Genomic DNA, 19,953 nt, shown 5'->3' on the forward strand with positions numbered 1-19,953 from the left:
CTGCTACCGCCTACTAGGTGTTGTACCTCTCGCTTGGCAAGTGCTGAGATGATTGCCTTTCCCCACCATGCCAGACTATAAAGCATGGAAGAACTGACATGGTGTAAAGGTCTGCAGTAATTATACAGGGGTGTCCCATACTGAAGCATTCTTTGGTCTGGTAGACAGAAATGAAGTCTACTGCTAAGATCTGCCTTGCATACTTGTATTTGAATGTCCTTTTCTTAAGAGAATGTCCAGAGACATCCCTAGCAGCCTGAAAGGAAAATGCAAACCCAACACTGTATAAAAAAAAAAAAAAGCCCTTAGAAAAAAAATCTATTAAAGACGGCTCTTCCCACCAAAAAATTAATTACAACTTTACATTATTGAACTCCGATGAACAAAGCGTGACATTCCCTCAGATGTGAGGCCCAACTCAAAACACAAAGGAGGAGTACTTACTAAGTACTTAGTTTTCTGGGATACTCACTGCTTGCCCTGTTCTTCCATCCCTTCTGGTCTGAAACCAACCTTTCCCCAGCTGTTTTTGGAATGTTTCAGAAAAAAAAGAAAAACTTTGGCCCTATTAGGGTTAATGCTTTTGCATAGACACATATGACCATAAACTGGTCGACTAGTAGAGGTCTTCTGCTAACATTGTGACTGAGAACAGGAAGAATACAGCCACAATAATATACAGCTGTCTACTAAAAGTATTGCATACAGACATCTTTGGCCATGCAGTCTCTTGGCCTTCTGAAAGTATGTGAGCTGCATTGCTAACATGACAAAAAAAATAGCAATGTTGAGAATCAGAAAGAGGCGGGTATAAGAAGCGGATATTGATGGGGCACTACTTCGAGCAGTCGTCACCATCTGCGCCAGCCCTGACCGGCCTTTGATTGACACCCCAGTTTTGTGCTTCACGTAAGTGATATCTGCAAAATCCAGAAGATCTTTCATTTCCTCATCTTCATCTACAGGCAACTCTTTTTGTGCTTGAGTCTGTGCCTTTTGTCGCACTTTTCTTTCATTTACCTCAATTTGTGCAAAGATGTCGGGAACGGCATCAACAAATTTGTAGCCTTTGGCTACTTTTCTGTTTTTCTTTGCTCTGCCGTGCTGCTGCTGCTGCCTCTGTGAGATTGCAAATATCCTGTCAATGGCCTCCTCCGTCTGCCTCTTATCCGAAAACCTCAGCAGGCGCTCAGCAGTCTTCCTGAAGCTAGCCGTGTTGCGTACGCGAGACAAGATCTGCTTCTCCAGCTGCTGGAAAACAGGCTTAAAATGCTGCAGGTTCCTCTCCACGATCCCCACGTAGTCCTTCACCTCTGGCACCACGGAGCTCCTGACGGCAGAGGCTCGGTCAAAGACGATCTTCTGCTGGTCCACAACGACCTGGGCGAAGGCGGAGCGAGACCCATCCTCCACAGGCCACAGGTACACCGCGTAGGCGTGCTCGCCGGTGGCAACGAAAACATCCAGCTGTGGGGAATCTCCGCGGACGGTGAAGCTCTGCACGTCGACGGAGGGCCCGATGAAGAGGTAAATGGCCCTCGTGACGGGGCGCCGCAGAGGGGTCGTGACGTTCACGTAGTTCGTCCCATTGTACGGGTAGCCCCGGGGATACATCCTTGAGGCGATGGTGGCTTTCTCGCTGTGGCCAGTGTCATCCATCCAGTACATCTTATATATCCCATCACGGTGCCTAATAAAGGCCCCATGAACGTCATCGACGACTGTTTCTTCAAAAGGCACATCCACATTGTGGAAGAAACTGGTCGCTGCCTCCAGGGGGCTGTCATCTTCCAGATGGATTTGATCCACGAGCAAGAGAAGCTGGGGATGGAGGAGTATGAGGTTCCTTTGCAGTTTCCTCAGCTTCAGCTTAGGATTGTATGCACCCACTCCTTCTCCCCTGATAAAAACCACCCCGCTTCTCTCCATGGCAGCAACCACTCGTCCTTGACAGTCACCGGCCGAGTCATGTTTATATTTCAGCCACTTTGAGGAACAGTCTTCTGTAATCTGCCCTTCCCATGGGGAGAAGCAGCTCTTGGACACGGCAGGGGAAAACATCAACACGTTATTAAAAAAAGTATATTTCGGCCCATACAGAGCTTCTGTTATGAAAGGTACGCCGTTGGGAGCAAAAGTAAAGGAGTTCTGGTCTGGGTGTTCATGGCCAGCATTAAAGTTCCTCCACCCCTTGATCCACTCTTTGTATTTGTTCTTGTGAACAATATCGTATATTGCACGTCCTCCCAGCTTTCCCGATTTGAAGGAAAGGAAAGGCCTGTTGATCTCAGCTGGCAAAGCACTTCCATAGGTTACCACTCCCCAGTCCTCAAAATAATGCAGCTTAGGAACCCCGTAGTCTGGCGGAGGTACAGAGCGCAAACTTGCATCATACCTGCCAAAAAGACGAGGAAAAGGGGTTTAAAAATCACTGGGCTGATTCTGTTACCAGCACCTGTTCGAAACTCAAAAACTGATTCAATATCTACATCAAGGAGCAAGCTAACAACATAAAGCCCACATGTATGCTTCCTGAGTGAACTAATCATATAGTCTTAAAGATATTTATCATACTAACCGGGCTTTGAGCAACCTGCTCTAGTGGGAGGTGCCCCTGCCCATGGCAGAAGGGTTGGAATTAGAGGACCTTTAGGATGCCTTCCAACCCAAACCATTCTATGATTCTAAGATACTAATCCCTGCACAAATCTGTTGTGTGCTTTTTACAGAGTAACAGCTGAAAGCATCCGCTCCACATTTCAGGCAAGCAATCCTCCATCATCCAAAACTAACAGCACCACTAATTCCAAACTAGACACATTTTGTCTTATATCACAAAGCTACTGACTGCAATACAGGTCTTTAAAAAAGGCACACTAGGATCAGGCTGTTGGCAATATCTATTTTGCACTAGACATCAACATTTTCACCTACTTACTTAACCAAGGGAAGCAGAGTATCTGTTTCCCCAAAATAATGATTACAGAATTAGCAATAAAATAAAAATCAACTAAAAGGCATTTTAAAGAATTAATTTTTATGATTTGTAGCACTTGGTCTACTTTAGTTTCCTTCTCCAAAAGGGCTGAAGAAAGATTTTCATGGCTTTCTTATAGAAATTTAAGTTATGTCACATTTGGTTTAAGAAATGGTCTTAATTCCAGAGATGGTCACAAACTACAAAACAAACCCCAACAACCATGGAAAACAAAGCCTAACCTTCTGGCAATTCCAACCAGCACTGAGAGCCTGCTCTGTGTCTAGTGATCCTTGATGAAGATTCCCCTAAAAGCAAACCTCCTTCCTGAGACTCGAATGCAATTGGACATGCTCACCACAAGAGCAACACTGCAGCACAGAGAAAAGTTAATTGTTGGGATATTCAGATTTTTTCTTTTTTTACTCAAACACTCTTAAAAAATTCTGTTCCCTTTGACATCCAAAAGAATTTTCTAAGTATAAATTTCCAGGGTTTCCATGGAGATGCAGGAATGGGCTTGTAGACGCAAGATTCTGTATTTTGCAAATAACAAGACAAAAGGTGCTTGGAGCCTAATAAACGTGCATTCTAATGCATACTGTAAATGCAAAACAATATGTATTCAATAATATTTTTCTTTAATTGAGAAAAATAGAACTACACTGACTCCTTGAAAATGTACTTTTTCCTCTCTACAGACTGAGGGAATTTATATCTCCTGAGTCTTTTCATTTATATTTAGAAGACTGACATAAAAGATGGCAGAGCTGTAAATTATACTGAAAATAGATCTATTTACCTATCATATTTTTTCTAAGCATAATTTGCAAATTAGCATGTTAAAACAACTAACAGTAGTTATGTAGGCCTTACTGCCTATATTACTTGAGCTCTTGAAAGAAAGCTTATATTATTACTCATAGCTTTAAAAAGAAAACTATGCTCTCAATATTCAGCTAATTAGTTATTAAAGAAAACAACAGAATTAGGAACAATTAAAATGAACAAAATAAACCAAAGAATAGATGCAGGCATATCTTCAGTCCTTTTGGAACTGCTTGTGTTCTATAAAGGCAATAGACAGTGAAAGAAAACCACAAAAGCAGATGTAGGACAAGACCAAGGTGTTCCTTCCCTGTAGCAACACATCCATGGCCAAGTGAAGAAACTCTGTGAGCCTAATGACTCTCTGGGTTGCCCACGGCCAACCTGATCTCTGCTTCTACAATACAAATCTAAAGATAACGAATTATCAGGAATAGCAAACAGCCGTCAGGTTCCTTTTGAGCCCGCTCATTCCCTTCCATACCAGAGAAATTCAGTGTGGAGAGTGCACCACCTCTGCCCTTTGGAGGGTGTCCCCGGGCCTTCCACCACGCGGTTCCTTCTGATCTGCTCTGCCAACCAGTTCCCGCTGCCGTTGCGCATGACGAATTTGTCGAGGAACACCAGCTGGCTCTCGGGCCCGTAGAACCAGTTGTAGTTGGAGTCCGCGATGGCCACGGTCCTCTGAAACCCTTGGGGAAAAGTGAAAAGCCACGTAAGAAAGAACAAATAAACGTACAAAGATGCATTTGTAGAGCGTGAGGGTGAAGCCGAGCAGTCCAGACACACACAGGAACAGCCTTTTCAGATGTGTAGAGACCTACCTGTAAATGAGCCATAAACAGGTTATGCAGGAGCTGCTTCCTTCGGCTGTAGCTAACTTTGAATAGTCACATTTCTTCTTTAGCTATGGACTGAGGACAGCCAAAGCACTACAAAAAATGTAAGCAGCAATGTCCCATCCACTTCCCCTCCTCACTCAAATCTGGCAAAGGGGCAACTTTCTCTTTAAAGCTTTCACTTTTCCTCTGAAAATCCAAACTTGCTAAAGCAAGAAAACAGAGGTTCTCCCAAGGAGAAGAAAAAAATTGGCTTCACCCTCAAACAGCTAGCACGAGTTCACTTTGCTTTTAGGAACCTCTCTTCCCAGCAGATGCCCAAAGTCTCACATGGAGTCAGCACAATTCCTTATGTGCCTCTGCTGGCATGACAAAGCTGTGCTCAGCCCCCCTCACATACACTGCTGCATCTGGGGCTCTTACAGCCAATAAAGTTATCATGGTCTCTTCAACCAGGAATTTGAACAATGCAAGTTCCTAATTAATTGTCCTGCAACTAAACCATCACTGCACCCTTGCAAAGCTGCCTGAAACTAAATATATTCTGAAAGCTGGAAGGGATCAGCAATATTTACTAACTTATAACTGCTTTTGTATTTGTACACCTCCATCTCTCAGTCAAAACTAGGACTTCGAATTAGAGATGCTAAAACACACTCTGAGAGACCAGAGAGATCCAGTAAAAGAACATAAATATGAAAAAGTCTGCAAAATTGACCCATTAGTGACATCAGATATTTCTGTTTAACAGTCACACTGAAAAATGGTTCATGTACTCCTGCACAGAGAAACCTATCATTTATGTCACTTATGTTTTCCATATGAAAGATATATTAATAAAATAGTATAAAGATCTATTTCAATCATTTGTGGAAAACTGGTGATCATATAAAACTTTCCTATCCTTTGATACTTTTACTCTGTTTCATCATTTTCTATTCCTTTCACCTAGTATATTAGTGTGGAGATTTTTGGCAAAGGAAAAAATCAGTCAGAATCTCAAATATATTGTTTTTCAAATGGAAAACCCCAGAAACAGATCTGTTTCAAACTCTGAAAACCAGAAATAAAATTCTGAACCATTGCATTTTCTCCCACATAGTGTTCCTATCTTTTGAGTGGTTTTAGAAGCCAGAGTTTAATAAATATTGATCTTTAATAAGCAGTGACAAACAAGGATCTAAGTTTTTCAATGGATGATGAAGGTCAAAATCCAGGGAAAAGGTTATTTAAAAGAAATCCAATACACTGTTATTTAAAAATGGCCTACTTGAAGTATGAGATTTACTGCTCCTTCAGGAATTAGAAGGTTCATCTTCATTCACCCCAACAACCTACCTGGCAGGACAGTCCTGTACATAAATGCAAAATGCTGCTTGAGCCAGGGGTGGCTGAAGTGATTGATGTCAAAGTGCCTTTGGACAAGAAACATGTACTGAAACAGGGATCTGGTTGTGTAGCTGCCATAGGCCACACCTTCATAGAGCGAGCCATCCGTGACTTCCTGCAGCAGGACTACTGACTTCTCCATGATTGCCAAGACTTGCTTGGTCCACAGGTAAGCTTCCTGAAGATAGCCTGAAAGAAAAAAGAAGTGGACAAATCTGATTACAACACCATAGACCATAGATGATGTCACCTCTACTCCCATGGTGGGATTCTTTTACAGTGAGGAACCTGCAGCCCAGAGCTCGATACTTTAATTTCGTGCCGCAGGGTCCCTGTAGACCTAGGGTGAAAAATAAACCACTGTATTTAAACACAACAAAGCAAGTTCACATGAGCAGGGAAAATCTATCAAACACCTTTTGCTAATAAGGTGTGATTATGCTTTCCATCTTAAAAGGAAAATTTCCCTAATGCATTCAGGACATGAAATGGGAAGAGCCACACCAAAACTATTTATTGTATTTTAAATTAAAGTTGTATGACAACAGGCTTATGGTCCCCACTAGAGGGCTCCAATAATGCAAATATTCTAATCAGTCATTTTTCACTGGCGTCATCAGCAGCTAAGAAGATTCTCAAGAGTTTAAAAATAGGAAACAGTTTACATTTGAGCTGCAGTTAACTAATACTCCACTAATATATGCTCTATTTTAAGAGATGTTCCATTATACTTACATTTTCATTTTAGTGTACAACCTGAAGAGCTATCCAAATAGAAGTTGTTTTGGAAAAGTTTTACATGGTTCATTCTAAATGCAGGCTCCTCAGTTTCAGAATAAAATTAATCTTCCAACTAGGGTAAGTTTCAGCCTTCACATATATAAGCCCTAAACAGTTGTATTTCTTCTAAAGCAAAGACTTTCAGGGATCTTACTATTTTGGTCTGCTCTGAACAAATCAAGAACTGGGAAGAGGTTATGAAAAGACTTCTCAGGGTCTGTAAGCCTTCACTAAGGAACAAACACAAGCATGAGAGCCTCAGCACTGCATTTACATATTGACAAAGTCAGCACGTGAATCCCAGCAGAGGAAAGGCAACCTGCCTCCTCCTACTTTCTTTTGGATTCACTGGCAAGAGAGGTAGGACTAAAGAGAAACCAACTGCCTTGTACTCCTATATGGCAACTCAGTGTCTACCCAACTCTAAAGTGTCTTGGCACAGACTTAACCAGACTTATTCCTGCCCTGTAGCAGAGCTCAGCTGGCACACATTGCGCCCCACTGGGTGGTGAAGTGGTGCCTGCTGAATGAAGGGCACGTGCCAGGCTCAGGGTGTATGAGCTTCATTCAAGCCTCTAAGACTGTTGCATTTCATTGCCATGGACACTGTATTTATGCTCAGTAGAGCAATGAGCAATTCAGACATCCTACTAGTAAAGGCTGCCAAATCTTGCTCAGTTAAGAGAAAAAATACTGCAATGTCTAAGTTAAACAGGCAAACTGAATTTAATGCGGTGCTTTTATCTGCTGGCTGAAGAGAGAGCTACGATGGGGAAAGCCTGAGTGCCAGGGTCAGGTTCACAGCTACCCTGCCACCACTTCATTACTCTGATGGAGTAGGCAGCACTGTGGTCTCTCCAGATAAAATCCCAAACATTTCCACTCTTGTTTTCCCTTGTGACACAACAGCCACACAGCAGCTTTTGACTACTGCACTAGCAAGAAAGGTATTTTCCATGGTTCAGCACAGAGCATTTACCACTGTAATGCAGACATGTTCTGTTTACTTAGTGTATATCTGTGCTATAACCTTGTAGTATATTAAAAGAATAACAACACATTAGAATGAAAATAAGACTCAACATTCTGTCAGGCTACACAACAAACTAGAATAAATCTCAGCCAAAATTCGCAGTACCTCTATCAAGTTAGGCCTTACTTAAGTTTCTTTTCTGAATATCTAAGTGTTTACTTTAAAGACTTCAGTGTACGTGTGTGCCTAAAATTCATTTCAATTAGTTTCATTTATCAGGTCTATGACAATGTTTACATGTTTTTAAATTGGCTATTTAGTCTCTGCATGCTTTAATAGTTGAACTGTGTTTACAATTATTAGTTGGAATTTAAACCTTTGGGGACAAAAGTCTACACTGGACCTGATACAGGAAAAATAGTTATATCCATTCCCTTTCTCCCTCCCTTTTTTTTAACTCCTTCAGAAAAAGTCTCTGACCTTGGAATGAAAACTTATAATATTATTTTTTTTATTTATTGTAGACCAACAGCAAAACTTTATTTAAATTTTCATTTAAAAAGTTGCGCTACATTGAAAATATCTGAATTTTCATTAAGAAATATAGAGTCTGTTTTGACCTGTTTTCGTTTGAAATATCACCACTATTTTCAACTTGCTCAAGTGTTGCTGAATTTGCTTTTTTTTTTTCTTCCCCCAAAAAATTCCACCAACCTTTGGTGAAAGACATACTGCTCAACTTTGTGATGTTACCATTGTTTGGCACAAAGCACTGCTTATGGTCTATACTCTAATGAGAAGCAGAGTCATCTTGCAGACTGCCAGCTTTCTGCACCAACGGAGGCTCAGGAAAGGATGGAATTATGAGGAATTTAGCAAAACCCACTGAATAAATAAAAGGTCTGAGTCATCAGTTTCTGGAAGGCAAGAGAGGAAGAAAGGGAGTAAGTTCCACACATACTCGTGCTGCTCTTCAGCGTATGCACGTTAGGGAATGTGGTTGCTATGACAAAAACTTAACAAAAAGATGAGCCCCCAAACACTGTAGGTGTCACATTTTTTTTTCACACTTCTTTGAAAGCTCCAGCAATGTGCAGATCTGCCTTTGCTTGGCAGGGCTGAACAGCTTGGCAACGCCATCTGCATCTAGAAACCAGATCTTCCTCGACTTGCAGCAAGTAGGTAGTTCTATTTGGCATCATGTTTTCAAACTACTTCTAACACACATTAAATAATCACTTGATAAAATACTGGCAGATTCTTATATAGGCTGGCACTGGGTTCATGACTTCTACCTCTCAGCCAAAGTGCCGCTGGGGTCTGAAGTCAGGATTTCTTATCTGCTCTCTCCCTCTGACGTCATGACTTCATTCTAGTTTACACGGTATATCACTTACACACGAGAGGCACAGCCCCCAGGCAGAGCAGCCAAAAGCAGCTGGTGAGGTTCCTTACCTGGGAACTGGAAAGGATGGGTCTGAGTCCCTGAAGCAAAGAAGGAAGTGACACCTGGCACAGACACTTCTTGGATGAAGGCTGGGGAGTTCAAGGGCATAGTTCAGAGGGAAAAAGGGGACTAAGTCCTGCTCATCTTCACAGAAAAGGACGCTGGAAAGAAAGGTCCTGAGCTGTGGCCTTTGGATGAATAAAGTTACACCTCTGCAGGTCTCTCAGGAAGACAGGACAGAAGTCTTGGGTGAAATTCCAGGTTATCCTGTTGCCTATCTGCTAGCTCAGAGTGCGAGCTGTTTTCCAGCTGCTGACCTTCCCAGTATGTTGGGTAAGGAGACAAGTGAATCACTCTTTACTGATCACCTACCCTGAAAGACCCTTTCTGTAAATCTGGACTGGACAGACTATAAACAAAGGGATTTTTAATTCCTACAAACAATGAGGTAAGAATTTCATAATCACTTAGATAACTGAACTTATATACACGTGTATATATATATATATAAATGCGCACACATACTGTAGCTTGTACATCTGCCCTCAGATTTTGTTCAATTCAGTAAATTAACTATTTCTAAGCAGCAAAAGAGCAAACCCAATACTACTGTATGCTCAGGAGCATTTTTATGTGTTCCTGGAGTTTGCTGCATAAATGTCTGAGTTGATACAGTTCAGAAAGACATTCCTATGATTTCGCACATACCTTGATTCATCAGAACCAGGCTCCCAGCCAGCAGGGCCACACAGTTGGTAGGCTGGTGGTTGTGGAGGTACTGGAAGCCCCATCCACGTCTGTATGATGTTTCGTACATATATCCTGAGGCATTGGCAATTACCTCAAGAAATCTCTCCTGCTGAGTCTTGCTAAGATAGCTGTACAAGAAGTCATACGCCGTAGCAAAGCCAACTAAGGAGTGGGCGAGTGGGACCTCATCCCATGGGGCATCCTTCACCAGCCTGGCAATAAAGAAAGATGCCAATTAGTTGAGTTTCATTTACTTATTTTTCTCCACTCCTGTACTGGGAGGTGTGTATGATCTGGTGTCTCTGAAGTTAGGCAATTCATGCTAAATTTTAACTTGGTAGTACTCTACTTACCGAGTCTCTTAGGCCATTTTTTTCTTTCCTAAGTATGCATAACATTAACTTTCAAAGCTCATTAATTTTGTTAGAAAGATTAAGTTGTTAAATATTAAAACAGTGCTTGCAACATATTGGGCTTTGCTAGGTGAAACATATGTGCAGAATATTAATTGTACAAAAATGAAATCTAGTTATCAGAAACAAGATCCACACAATTTTTGTGAGAAAGCAATATTCCCTAGTTCACACTCCTCCAGAAATCTCCAACAGCCTTTATCTTTTCCAAAGGAGCCAAATGTTGATACATTCCTGAACGGTGGCTACGGGACTGAAGGTGCCTTTAAAGCAAACATAATAAAATAACTCTTCATGCTGTTTCTTAATTTCACAAATGTATTCAGGTATAGAAGTACAGATTATGAAATTTACTTTCATGACTACAGTTCAAATTAACATAATTAATAGCATAAAAACCCACCAGCATTTAACATAAAATAGAGCTAAAATGATGCCACTACTCAAAATTATTTTGTAATAACTAACTGCTAATACCCATTGATTACACTGAACTTAGCGAAACAGTAGATATGTATCAATAAAATTAAAAATGGAGGTGGGGGTAGTGTAGATTAAATATCTCTCTTAAATCAAGCATATTTTCTCCAAAATCAAGCATATATTATGTATCAAAGACTTTAGTTTTGTGATACTGACAGTATTTTCATGCCACACTTCAACAGAAAAGGAAATGTGAAAGAATACATAGTAAAAAAAAAATCTTTCATAAACTGAACAATGCCTTTCATAGTTGTTCTCTTTCACTTTCTTTGCAATATATTTTTTATTGCCGAAATTACAGAATTTTAAATTGTTGAGACAAGAGTGTCCTACTGCAATCAGTGGAAATTGTGTTGTGCTCTTTACGATGTGCACCTTACAACTTCAACTATTCTATGACTCTATAAATATGATTTCATCTTAATTCATGTAAGCAGTAATGTGAACAAACAGATGAGAAAAAATACAAAAAGATCAAGATTTAAAAAAAAAAAAAATCTTCATTCTGCTCTAGGAGCATTTATGTGCTTTCAAAATGCATGAATGAACCACACCAAGTATGGCCATCAGCCTAGGGCACTGCAACTATGGCAAAACACAGCACGTGAAAGTGAGAAAAACAACCTCTGATTTTTACTTCAGTGTATCTAACATCATTGGAATAGCTCAGATGAACTTGGCATTTTCATACCTGTATGTAAAGAATGGCTCTGTAGGCTTTTTGATTAACTGGATTTCCAACAGTTTTGTGTTTACCTTCTCTTAATTTCAATCTCACCTTCTGCTGAGTGAAGTTACACATTCATTTTTCCTTTTTAAAAATGAAATCTTTATCTCACAAAGCTTAAATTAAATACATGCTAGTTATATGCAGCATGCTGGCACCATGATTGCTGTCACCAAGTCCTTTGACACATGAACACACCTTTGACCAGCTCTATCATGAATCCTAATTTCCAAAGTATTTTTTGTTTTCCTTTTCACTAAACCTTTGCACATTCAGAAATCAGAATAGAATACAAATGGGTACAGGAAGTACAATTATGAAGTAATTGAGGTTAAGCTACACATTAGGAGGGAAAAAAGAACAATGAAAGCAGCTGAGTTAACTTAAAACACTTAAAGTTCAGTATCCTTATAACAATCCACAAATTGCTTATCAAAATGTACTTAAAGCTAATAATGATCTTTACCTGACTTAACCTTAAACAGGATTTCACAGTGGAACTGATTTATTGCAATTTTCATTGTTAAGATGTATGCTAACTTTATGTTTGGCTTTGAGTATAATACTGCATCAAATTCTACTGTGTAGAAAGCACTCTTCTACACAGGAAGTGTAAACTTCAAAATGCAATTCTGCATAGTAAGTCTTGTATAGAATTTAACAGAGGAGCGGCACACAAGTAACAGAGAAAATTAAAGCTGATGATTTAAAGACACTAATTTCTAAACTTACAAAACCAGTTAACATCTCTTCTTAAAACGAAGCTCTCTTGAAGCAGTAACTCTTCAGCTGATATAAATCAGTGCACTTCCATTAACTGAATTTCACTGGAACCAAGCAATGTACACCAAACAATGTAGAACATGATTCAAAAGAAGAATGGCCAAATAGCAAGCATTAAATGCTTTTTGTATCTAAATTATGCTCTCATTTTTCAGATGACTCTCCAGTGTCAGATTGGGTAAACAGCCTGGCTGATAGAAACCGTGGGAAAGCACTGAACATAGGATGTGAAAAAAGTTTTCAGGGCATCTACTCTGCTCTGAAATATTAAAGAAAAGTTGTGTGTATTTATACAAATAAAGATAGGTAAAAACATGCACATGCTTTTCACTGGAAAACAGCTATTTTCTAAGTCTCTCAGGAGTAAAACTTCAAATCAGGTAGTATGAACTCAGCAATTAACTGTGTCTGAAGACAGCATGTAACCTTTACCTCAATGCTACATTATCCTCTTTGGTCTTCTAAAAGTATCAGATGTTAAAAAAAAAAAAACAATCCAAGATAAACAGAAATATCTATTATGGACTCTATATAAAATAACAACTACACCATAAATCCATCTTTACAGTTAGCATAAAAAAAAAAATCCTTACATACCTATGCCTGTAATTGGAAGCGGTGCCTTTCTGGAGACTTGAGAAGGTTTATAAAAGTGCAAAACGTGCTGAATAGGTTTGCTGCCTAATGACCAAACTCCATAAACATCCAAAGCCATATGCATCATTCTGCACAAAGAACTGCTGTCTGGACAAATTCTGTGAATGGCACGGGACAAATACATGCCTGGGGTGTTCTTTTAAGTTCTCTTCATCTGCGTCATGTGAAATATTTTTGTTACTTTATTTTAAACATTTAGAGTTTGATATAAAGCTGACATGAAGAAACTGGAGAAATAAAGAGATTGTGGATAATGCTGGTATTATGGATAAGTAGTACAGTTTTTCAGTGTGGTTATCTGTTTTAGATTTGCCACCTTCTACGATAAACAGTGAATCTGAGGTGGGGGTAGGGGGGCAGGATCCAGTTCTTCAGTCCTCAATTTGTGATGTCAAGAACCAACACGCATGCACTGTGTTCTCCAAGGCTAAAAGCGTACATATCACCTTCACTAAATGCATTTCTGTGTTCTAAATAAGTATAGCAATTGTATAAAATTTTGGATGAGAAGTAACAATCAGTATCAATAACAAATCCAAGAAAAATTATATTGATTACCACAGCCATACTGAAACAAGAAACATTAACATTTCTCTAAGAAACGTAAGCCAAGAGGGAAAACCCACTGTCTGCCTAGTTCAGGGCAGGTTTTAAATCAAACTCTCCTGTTTTAATGAGGTCCCTGACCATGGCCTGTGAGATGTTTAGAAGCACCCTTCCTTCACTTTGTATATAGTTCTTAACAACAAATCAAAGTAAATAGGAAAATAACACTCTCCAACTCAGGAAATGGAATATCTTTCGAGGCAGGGTGAGATCTGATTACTAGCCTCTCTGCCAGCAAGCAATATGCCATCACTACATGCAAAATGAAGCATTAAGCACATCCTGACATATATTACAGAAGCAATCCACATCCTAAAGTTTAATGCTCTGAACTGTTCCATGACAAATTACTTACTGCAGAATAAGTCCTGGAGGTTGAGGGCAGATTAAGCTAATGATTGAAGGAAACATGCCAGTACTCCCTCCTCAGTACTGAAACTCTCACTCTCACTAGGTGGAAGCAAAGGAAATGCCTCGAGGCTCTTTTCTAAAGGCTTAGGGGTGAAAATGAGTTCAAGGACAGCATGCTGGTGCATTTCAGTGCCACCCACCTTAGACATGGTAGCTAGCTAACAGCACGGTTGACTTTAACACACAGTAAATGTCAAGCGTGGATGCAAATGGGGCTTGTGACGGGACCAGCTGAGCCCTTGGTCCTGAAATGGAATGCATGGCTGTACAGTCTTCCCAGTGCCAGTGGTCATGCCCTGGCACTCCACAGAGCCTTGCTAGTGTTTTTGACTCACTTCTGGGGGAAGGAGATACAGCTTTAAACCTCCCATCACGCAAAGGAGAGAAATATTCTTCCATGGCCAGAGAGAGTATACATACCAAGAAGGAGTATACCTACCAAGAGGAACATGACCACCAATAGTTATTATACAAACTAGACACAGTTTTCAGTATTTTTCTTATAAAGCCTCCAAAACAAAATATTTTCTCGTACTCAAATGGAATATTTTGTTCACTAATAGAACAACATATTCTAATTTTTGTTTTGGAAAGAAAAAAGAAAAATCCTTGAAAAAATCTGTTTCATCCAAAACAACATCTCAGCTTTCATCCTTTTAACATTTTCCTGGTTGGTTGCCAAAACAAAAAACCCCATTATCTGCACAACCTCAGTGCTCAGTCATTTGTAGCAACATGTTAAGATTAAAAAAAAATGTCCTTGAAAAAATAATTTATATTTCTGGTGGCTAAGGTGAAACATGACAAGTTTGCCTCTATCTCTTTCCTAGTCCTGTTTCAAGCAGCAGCCACTCTGACATGCTCATGTTCACTGCAAGTCAGTTCTCAAGAAGACAGGCAAAGGAGTGGTTAAATGTAAACAGCTACATCCATATCATTATGGGGAAAAAAAAATGCAACACATAGACAGCATTTTCCAGAAGTCTTAAGAGCTCACTATAAAAGAAGGGTTGGACTGCTTAGGTGTTGAGGAGGAAAGTAAAACTTTACTCCTTTGGAAACCTCCGTTAACTTTCTATCCTCCCTGCTGCTTCTAAAACTTCTGGCTCTGATCACAAGAGAGTCCTTTTCACACTGGGCTTGCTCTTAGTATAAATCATGACTCTTCGGTGCTGACATATTAATAAACAAGATCTGAGTCTGTTTCAGTAGTTCTCAGTGCCATATTAAGCAGACACAGAAATTTAGTTTTATTACTTCAACAGATTACCTCTAGCTCTTGTAGCAAATTTTTGTACCAGGCATACCACAAAGTGAGTTCGTTATAGCTACCACAGAATTTCAGTGGCAACTGATCTCCTAGGGATCCTACCAATTAAAAAAGAAGGTATAAAAGAAGCTCTTCTAGTTAGCCATTTAGTGACACAGTCACGCACAATTTCTATTTTTAAACGCTACATATGAAAAAGATAAAAACAGCATGAGGGTTTGATATTTCACTTACTAACATAATCTATATTCCAGGTAACAAATTCATCCTCCTGCCCTTCCTTTTTCTTCCACCCTGTAGGAGACTATCTCAGCATCCCCCAAGCTTCTTTTATACTAACTTCTATGCTGCAGTCCTGTAAAACCCTCCTACGTTTTCTTTGAATGTGACTGCTGGTTGATTATTTGGAGTTAACAGATGTTCTAAATTTGTGGTGTCAGCACAGAGAGTCGCTTTATTTCAACATGTGAATTTATTTTAGTTATACATTTATCTACACATTTAATTAGTTATACTGATGTATTTTTACTTTGCAATCCAGAGTGCTCAACACTGAACACTATCTGGACACTAACAGCAACAGTCCTATAGCATGCTCCAGTGCTTTTAATAAACAGGGACTAATAGAATGCTATAGGATTGCTGGTTAATAAGAAATAGCAGAAAGATCACAGATTTGTATGCCAAGGCCTCCCAGTCAGCCTCTCCTTACTTGCTGCTATTTCTTTGGAATGTTTGCACGTGGTTGACAGCAATCATCTCCCCTTTGAAGCCCACAGAGCCAGGCTTGCTGTCAAATCCCACACCTTACTGAACATTAGCAACATACTTGTCTTTAAAAAGCACAGAAATCTCTTGTGTGGCATTTGCAAACGGGGATCTCTCTCCTGCTGTGAGAAGGGTGCAGAACTTGTGAACTAAGGCTATGAGGCAGGCTTAGTAAAGAAGAGAGTTTTTCAGTGCTTTGTCCAAAACACAGCATCTGGCCGGCTCGTGCTTCTGCCCGGAGTGTGGCTGATGACATCACCCCGCTCAGCGCCCCAGCAGCGGGCCCAGGCACCATATGGAACCAATCACGAGTCCAGACCCCTCGGCCAAAAACACACTCCTGCTGGGGAGTGCTCCAGGGGCCAGTCACAGATAAACCACCAGAAACAAACGCATCTATGGCCTCTCTTCCCTGTAAAATAAGGTAACACAGATTAAATACAAGGACAAACTTTCCCGAAGATTTTAGGCAGCATCTAGGTATCAAATCCCAGGAAAACCAAGCGAGTTATTTAATACCAGCTTTTAATTTTTACAGGCAAAACCATTGAAGTTAATCTATTTTTACTGAAATACTAAGGCACTGTTTCCCTGCTCTTGCTAGTCCCCAAAACGTTGACCGTTCCCATATTATTTTGGGTGATTGTTATAGTTAGCTATTAGCTATTGCCCCTTTGTTTATTTTAAAATGTAAACCTACTCCAGGATGTAGCAATTATGGATGCTCTGTTATAAGCAGTGTGCCATCAACATTGGTTGTTATGACAAATGGCTCGAGCTCTGTTAGCCTACATGAATGGGGACTCAAGGGTGAGGGGACTCACCTCATTATGTGATATAAAATGACTATTGTAATAGATAAGAAAAGATAAAGTGCTTAATTGCATGCTCCTTCCATGCATGTGTCAATTACCAGCAGACTTTCCCATAACTCTATCCACAGATATTAAACCATATTTGGACTATTGAGATTTCTCACTAATGTAAAGTTGAAATTTAATCTCTTGGTATTCTGTGACAAAGAGCCAGTGACACTTAAAACTGTATTTATTTTATCCAACCACTGCACATGCTACCAAAATACACTTTTGTTTTCTGGTAGCGTTTAAATTATTTTTAAAATCGTCACAAAAATTAGAGTAAACTCATTCAACTGTTTTGTTTTGATTTTTAATTCTAAAGCTATTTTAAAGTCAATGCCACGTCAGCAGAAGTCAAAAGAAATCCAGATTATATTGTTGAGAAAATCAATCTGCCAATAAGGAATCTATACGGCTGTCAGATTTAATTTTCCAGCACACGTTGATGAAACTGTCACTGATAAAAAGGGCATTATTCGAGCCATTTACATGGCAGTTTAGACACCTATATTATAGAGGAAGTCTAGGGAAAGCAAAGTTCCTCTAATTTATTCATCTTACTGAACCCTCTCTGGACAAGGCCTCCTTACTCATGACATAAGGTGTTCTGGCAAATGAGTCTCCTACTATTCAGGGCTCCAAACTTGGGCAACATCAAAACAGCTCCTTTCTGTCTTCCTGATCAGAACACGTTGTGCCACCAAAGTACTTAACAAGGATAATATACATAATATAATATACATAATATATCACCTAGAATGATACCTTCCCCAAAGTCTCAGGGAAATTAAACTTGCCTAAATAGACTGGATAATTTGGGTTGGAAGGGACCTTAAAGATCATCTAGTTACAATGCCCTTGCCACAGGAAGGTACACCTTCCACTATAGCAAGCTGCTCAAAGCCTCATCCAACCTGGCTGTGAACACTCCCAGGGAGAGGGCATCCACAACTTCTCTGGGCAACCTGTTCCACTATCTCACCAGTCTCACAGTAAGTAATTTCTTCCTTGTATCTTATCTAAATCTACCTTCTTTCAGTTTGAAATCGTACCCCTTGTCCTATCACTACACTCCCTGTTAAAGAGTCCCTCCCTATCTTTCCTGTAGGCCCTCCTATTTGCCATGTTTGTTCTCCTAGTCTTTTCTCAAGTGGAGAAGTGTGTGTAATAACATGGTTTTATTTGTTTTGTACTTCTTAGTTGAGTTTCTTGGGAAAAACAGATCTACATAATCTCTCCATCCACTCCAGCTTCTGAACTTGCTGAGCAATTTGAGCAAAGCCAGACAGAGAAGTACACGCCTCAGAGGTGTTACATCCCTGCAGTTTCCTGAAAATCACCATTGGACAAGGGAGAGGGATCTGTCTTACTGCCATCACTGATGGAGCCACAGCGTGAACGCCATGTTGACAGGATTCAGCCATCATCAGCAGAAAAGCAAAAATGGAAACCAGATCCACGTTCCTGTCACAGCACTTGAAAAACCGGTCTGTTGGAGGTTATGTGAAGCGCAGCTTACCCCAGCCCTATCATCTGTGTTTCTGATTTCCTCCTTTTGTACCTCCCCTATGAAGCACACTGCACTTGCTTCTTTCACAAAGTACAGAATCTTGACTAAATCTTGATTGTTTGCTGAATGACACATCTACGTCAGAAGGGAAAGATGGAAAAACATGGCTTCTCTTTCACCGACGTAATGCAAGATACTTGCTTGAGAAAAACAGTAGTTTGGGAGAGGAAAATATCATCAAAGCCAGGGGAAATAGGATATTTGCTCAGTTCTGATTGGTATCTGGTCAATCCAGTCAGCTGTGACAAAGGAAAGCATTATAGCAAGGGACAGAGAACCACAATTCAGCCAGGGCAGGAATGAGAGGACACAAGGAACTGAAATGAGATTATTGAGATAATGAGTGAGATGTAGGAAACCGCGAAAGACAGACACAAATAAGTTCCACTACTCAAAATGTTGCCTGCTCCTCTTTCTTATTCCATTAAAACAAATGGTCATCTAACTGTGTTTATACTACCCAAAACAAGTTAAGAAACTATGCAAACAATGAAACTGGGGAGAAAGGTGTTGACTCTGGAGCAGTCTGTACGACCTTTTGGAGATGGTTACACGTCCTTGGAGCCTATGCACAGTTCTTATACCTCTGCCAACATGCCAGGAGAAACACAGACTGCTTCTGGAGGTAAGTAAGTAAGACTGAAGCTTTGTACTACTATGCTTCAGTGGAAGATTCTGGAAATTGCCACCATCCTGTCATCCCAATACTTTTCGTCCCAACTCTCAAGTGTCCTCTCTTCTCTGTCATGACAGCACTTAAGCCCAGTGCATCACTTCTCTCTCCCACTACTTCTTTTGTTCTAGTTCTTGTACTTCTGTGGCATTCACCATTTTTATACTTGTTGTAGGGAATCTCAACACTATTATGCCTTAATAATCATGCTCATCAGGAGGATATAGATTCCAAGTTATGCTAGCTCAAATCCAGCATAATTCCAATGATGGTACATGGATGGATGCTATTTATAGGAAACCACTAGTTGGTCTTAACCCAACGAAGGTAAGTAACAGTAGCGTGAGCAATGAATACTGCTTGAACAACTAATCCCTTCTTCTTGTGTTGACTTGAAACCTGACTCAGACTTCTGCTGCTGGACTGCTGCTACCACAGAGCTGTAGGACAGCAGCTGTGACAGAGAGAAGTGACGCCCCATCAGAGCTCCACCTCGCTGCCCTGGCAAAGCCCACACTCCCATCCTCTGACCTCCTCACAGTCTCACGAATGCAGGCCACAGTCTGCAAGATGCACCAAGTGGCAATTGCTGCATGAGGGTAGGGAAAATGTCTGAGAACAAAAAAGGAGATAAATTGCTGGTGGGCTTGAAAAATGAAGATAAGGTGAAGGAGAGAGACCTTGGGGTACCAATTGCTAGACTTACTTGCACAGTGAAAATATCAACTTCTGTCCCCATAGAAAGAGTG

The 19,953-nt window shown here is 40.3% G+C and overlaps 1 protein-coding gene across 1 annotated transcript in view; it reads right to left on the reverse strand.

The window, feature by feature from the left end:
- Window positions 1-325: 325 nt before the first annotated feature.
- DSE (dermatan sulfate epimerase) overlaps window positions 326-19,953 on the reverse strand; it is a 20,820-nt gene continuing 1,192 nt past the window's right edge. The window contains exons 2-5 of the mRNA XM_008946665.1: window positions 9,942-10,195; window positions 5,983-6,222; window positions 4,290-4,497; window positions 326-2,395 (exon numbers count right to left, since the gene is read on the reverse strand). Coding sequence (XP_008944913.1) covers window positions 634-2,395; window positions 4,290-4,497; window positions 5,983-6,222; window positions 9,942-10,195 — 2,464 coding nt within the window. The 3' untranslated portion in view covers window positions 326-633. The remainder of the gene's footprint in view (window positions 2,396-4,289; window positions 4,498-5,982; window positions 6,223-9,941; window positions 10,196-19,953) is intronic.

The sequence above is a fragment of the Merops nubicus genome, unplaced genomic scaffold, assembly GCF_000691845.1.
Source record: "Merops nubicus isolate BGI_N331 unplaced genomic scaffold, ASM69184v1 scaffold21840, whole genome shotgun sequence".
In the NCBI taxonomy this organism is placed as follows: Eukaryota; Metazoa; Chordata; class Aves; order Coraciiformes; family Meropidae; genus Merops; species Merops nubicus.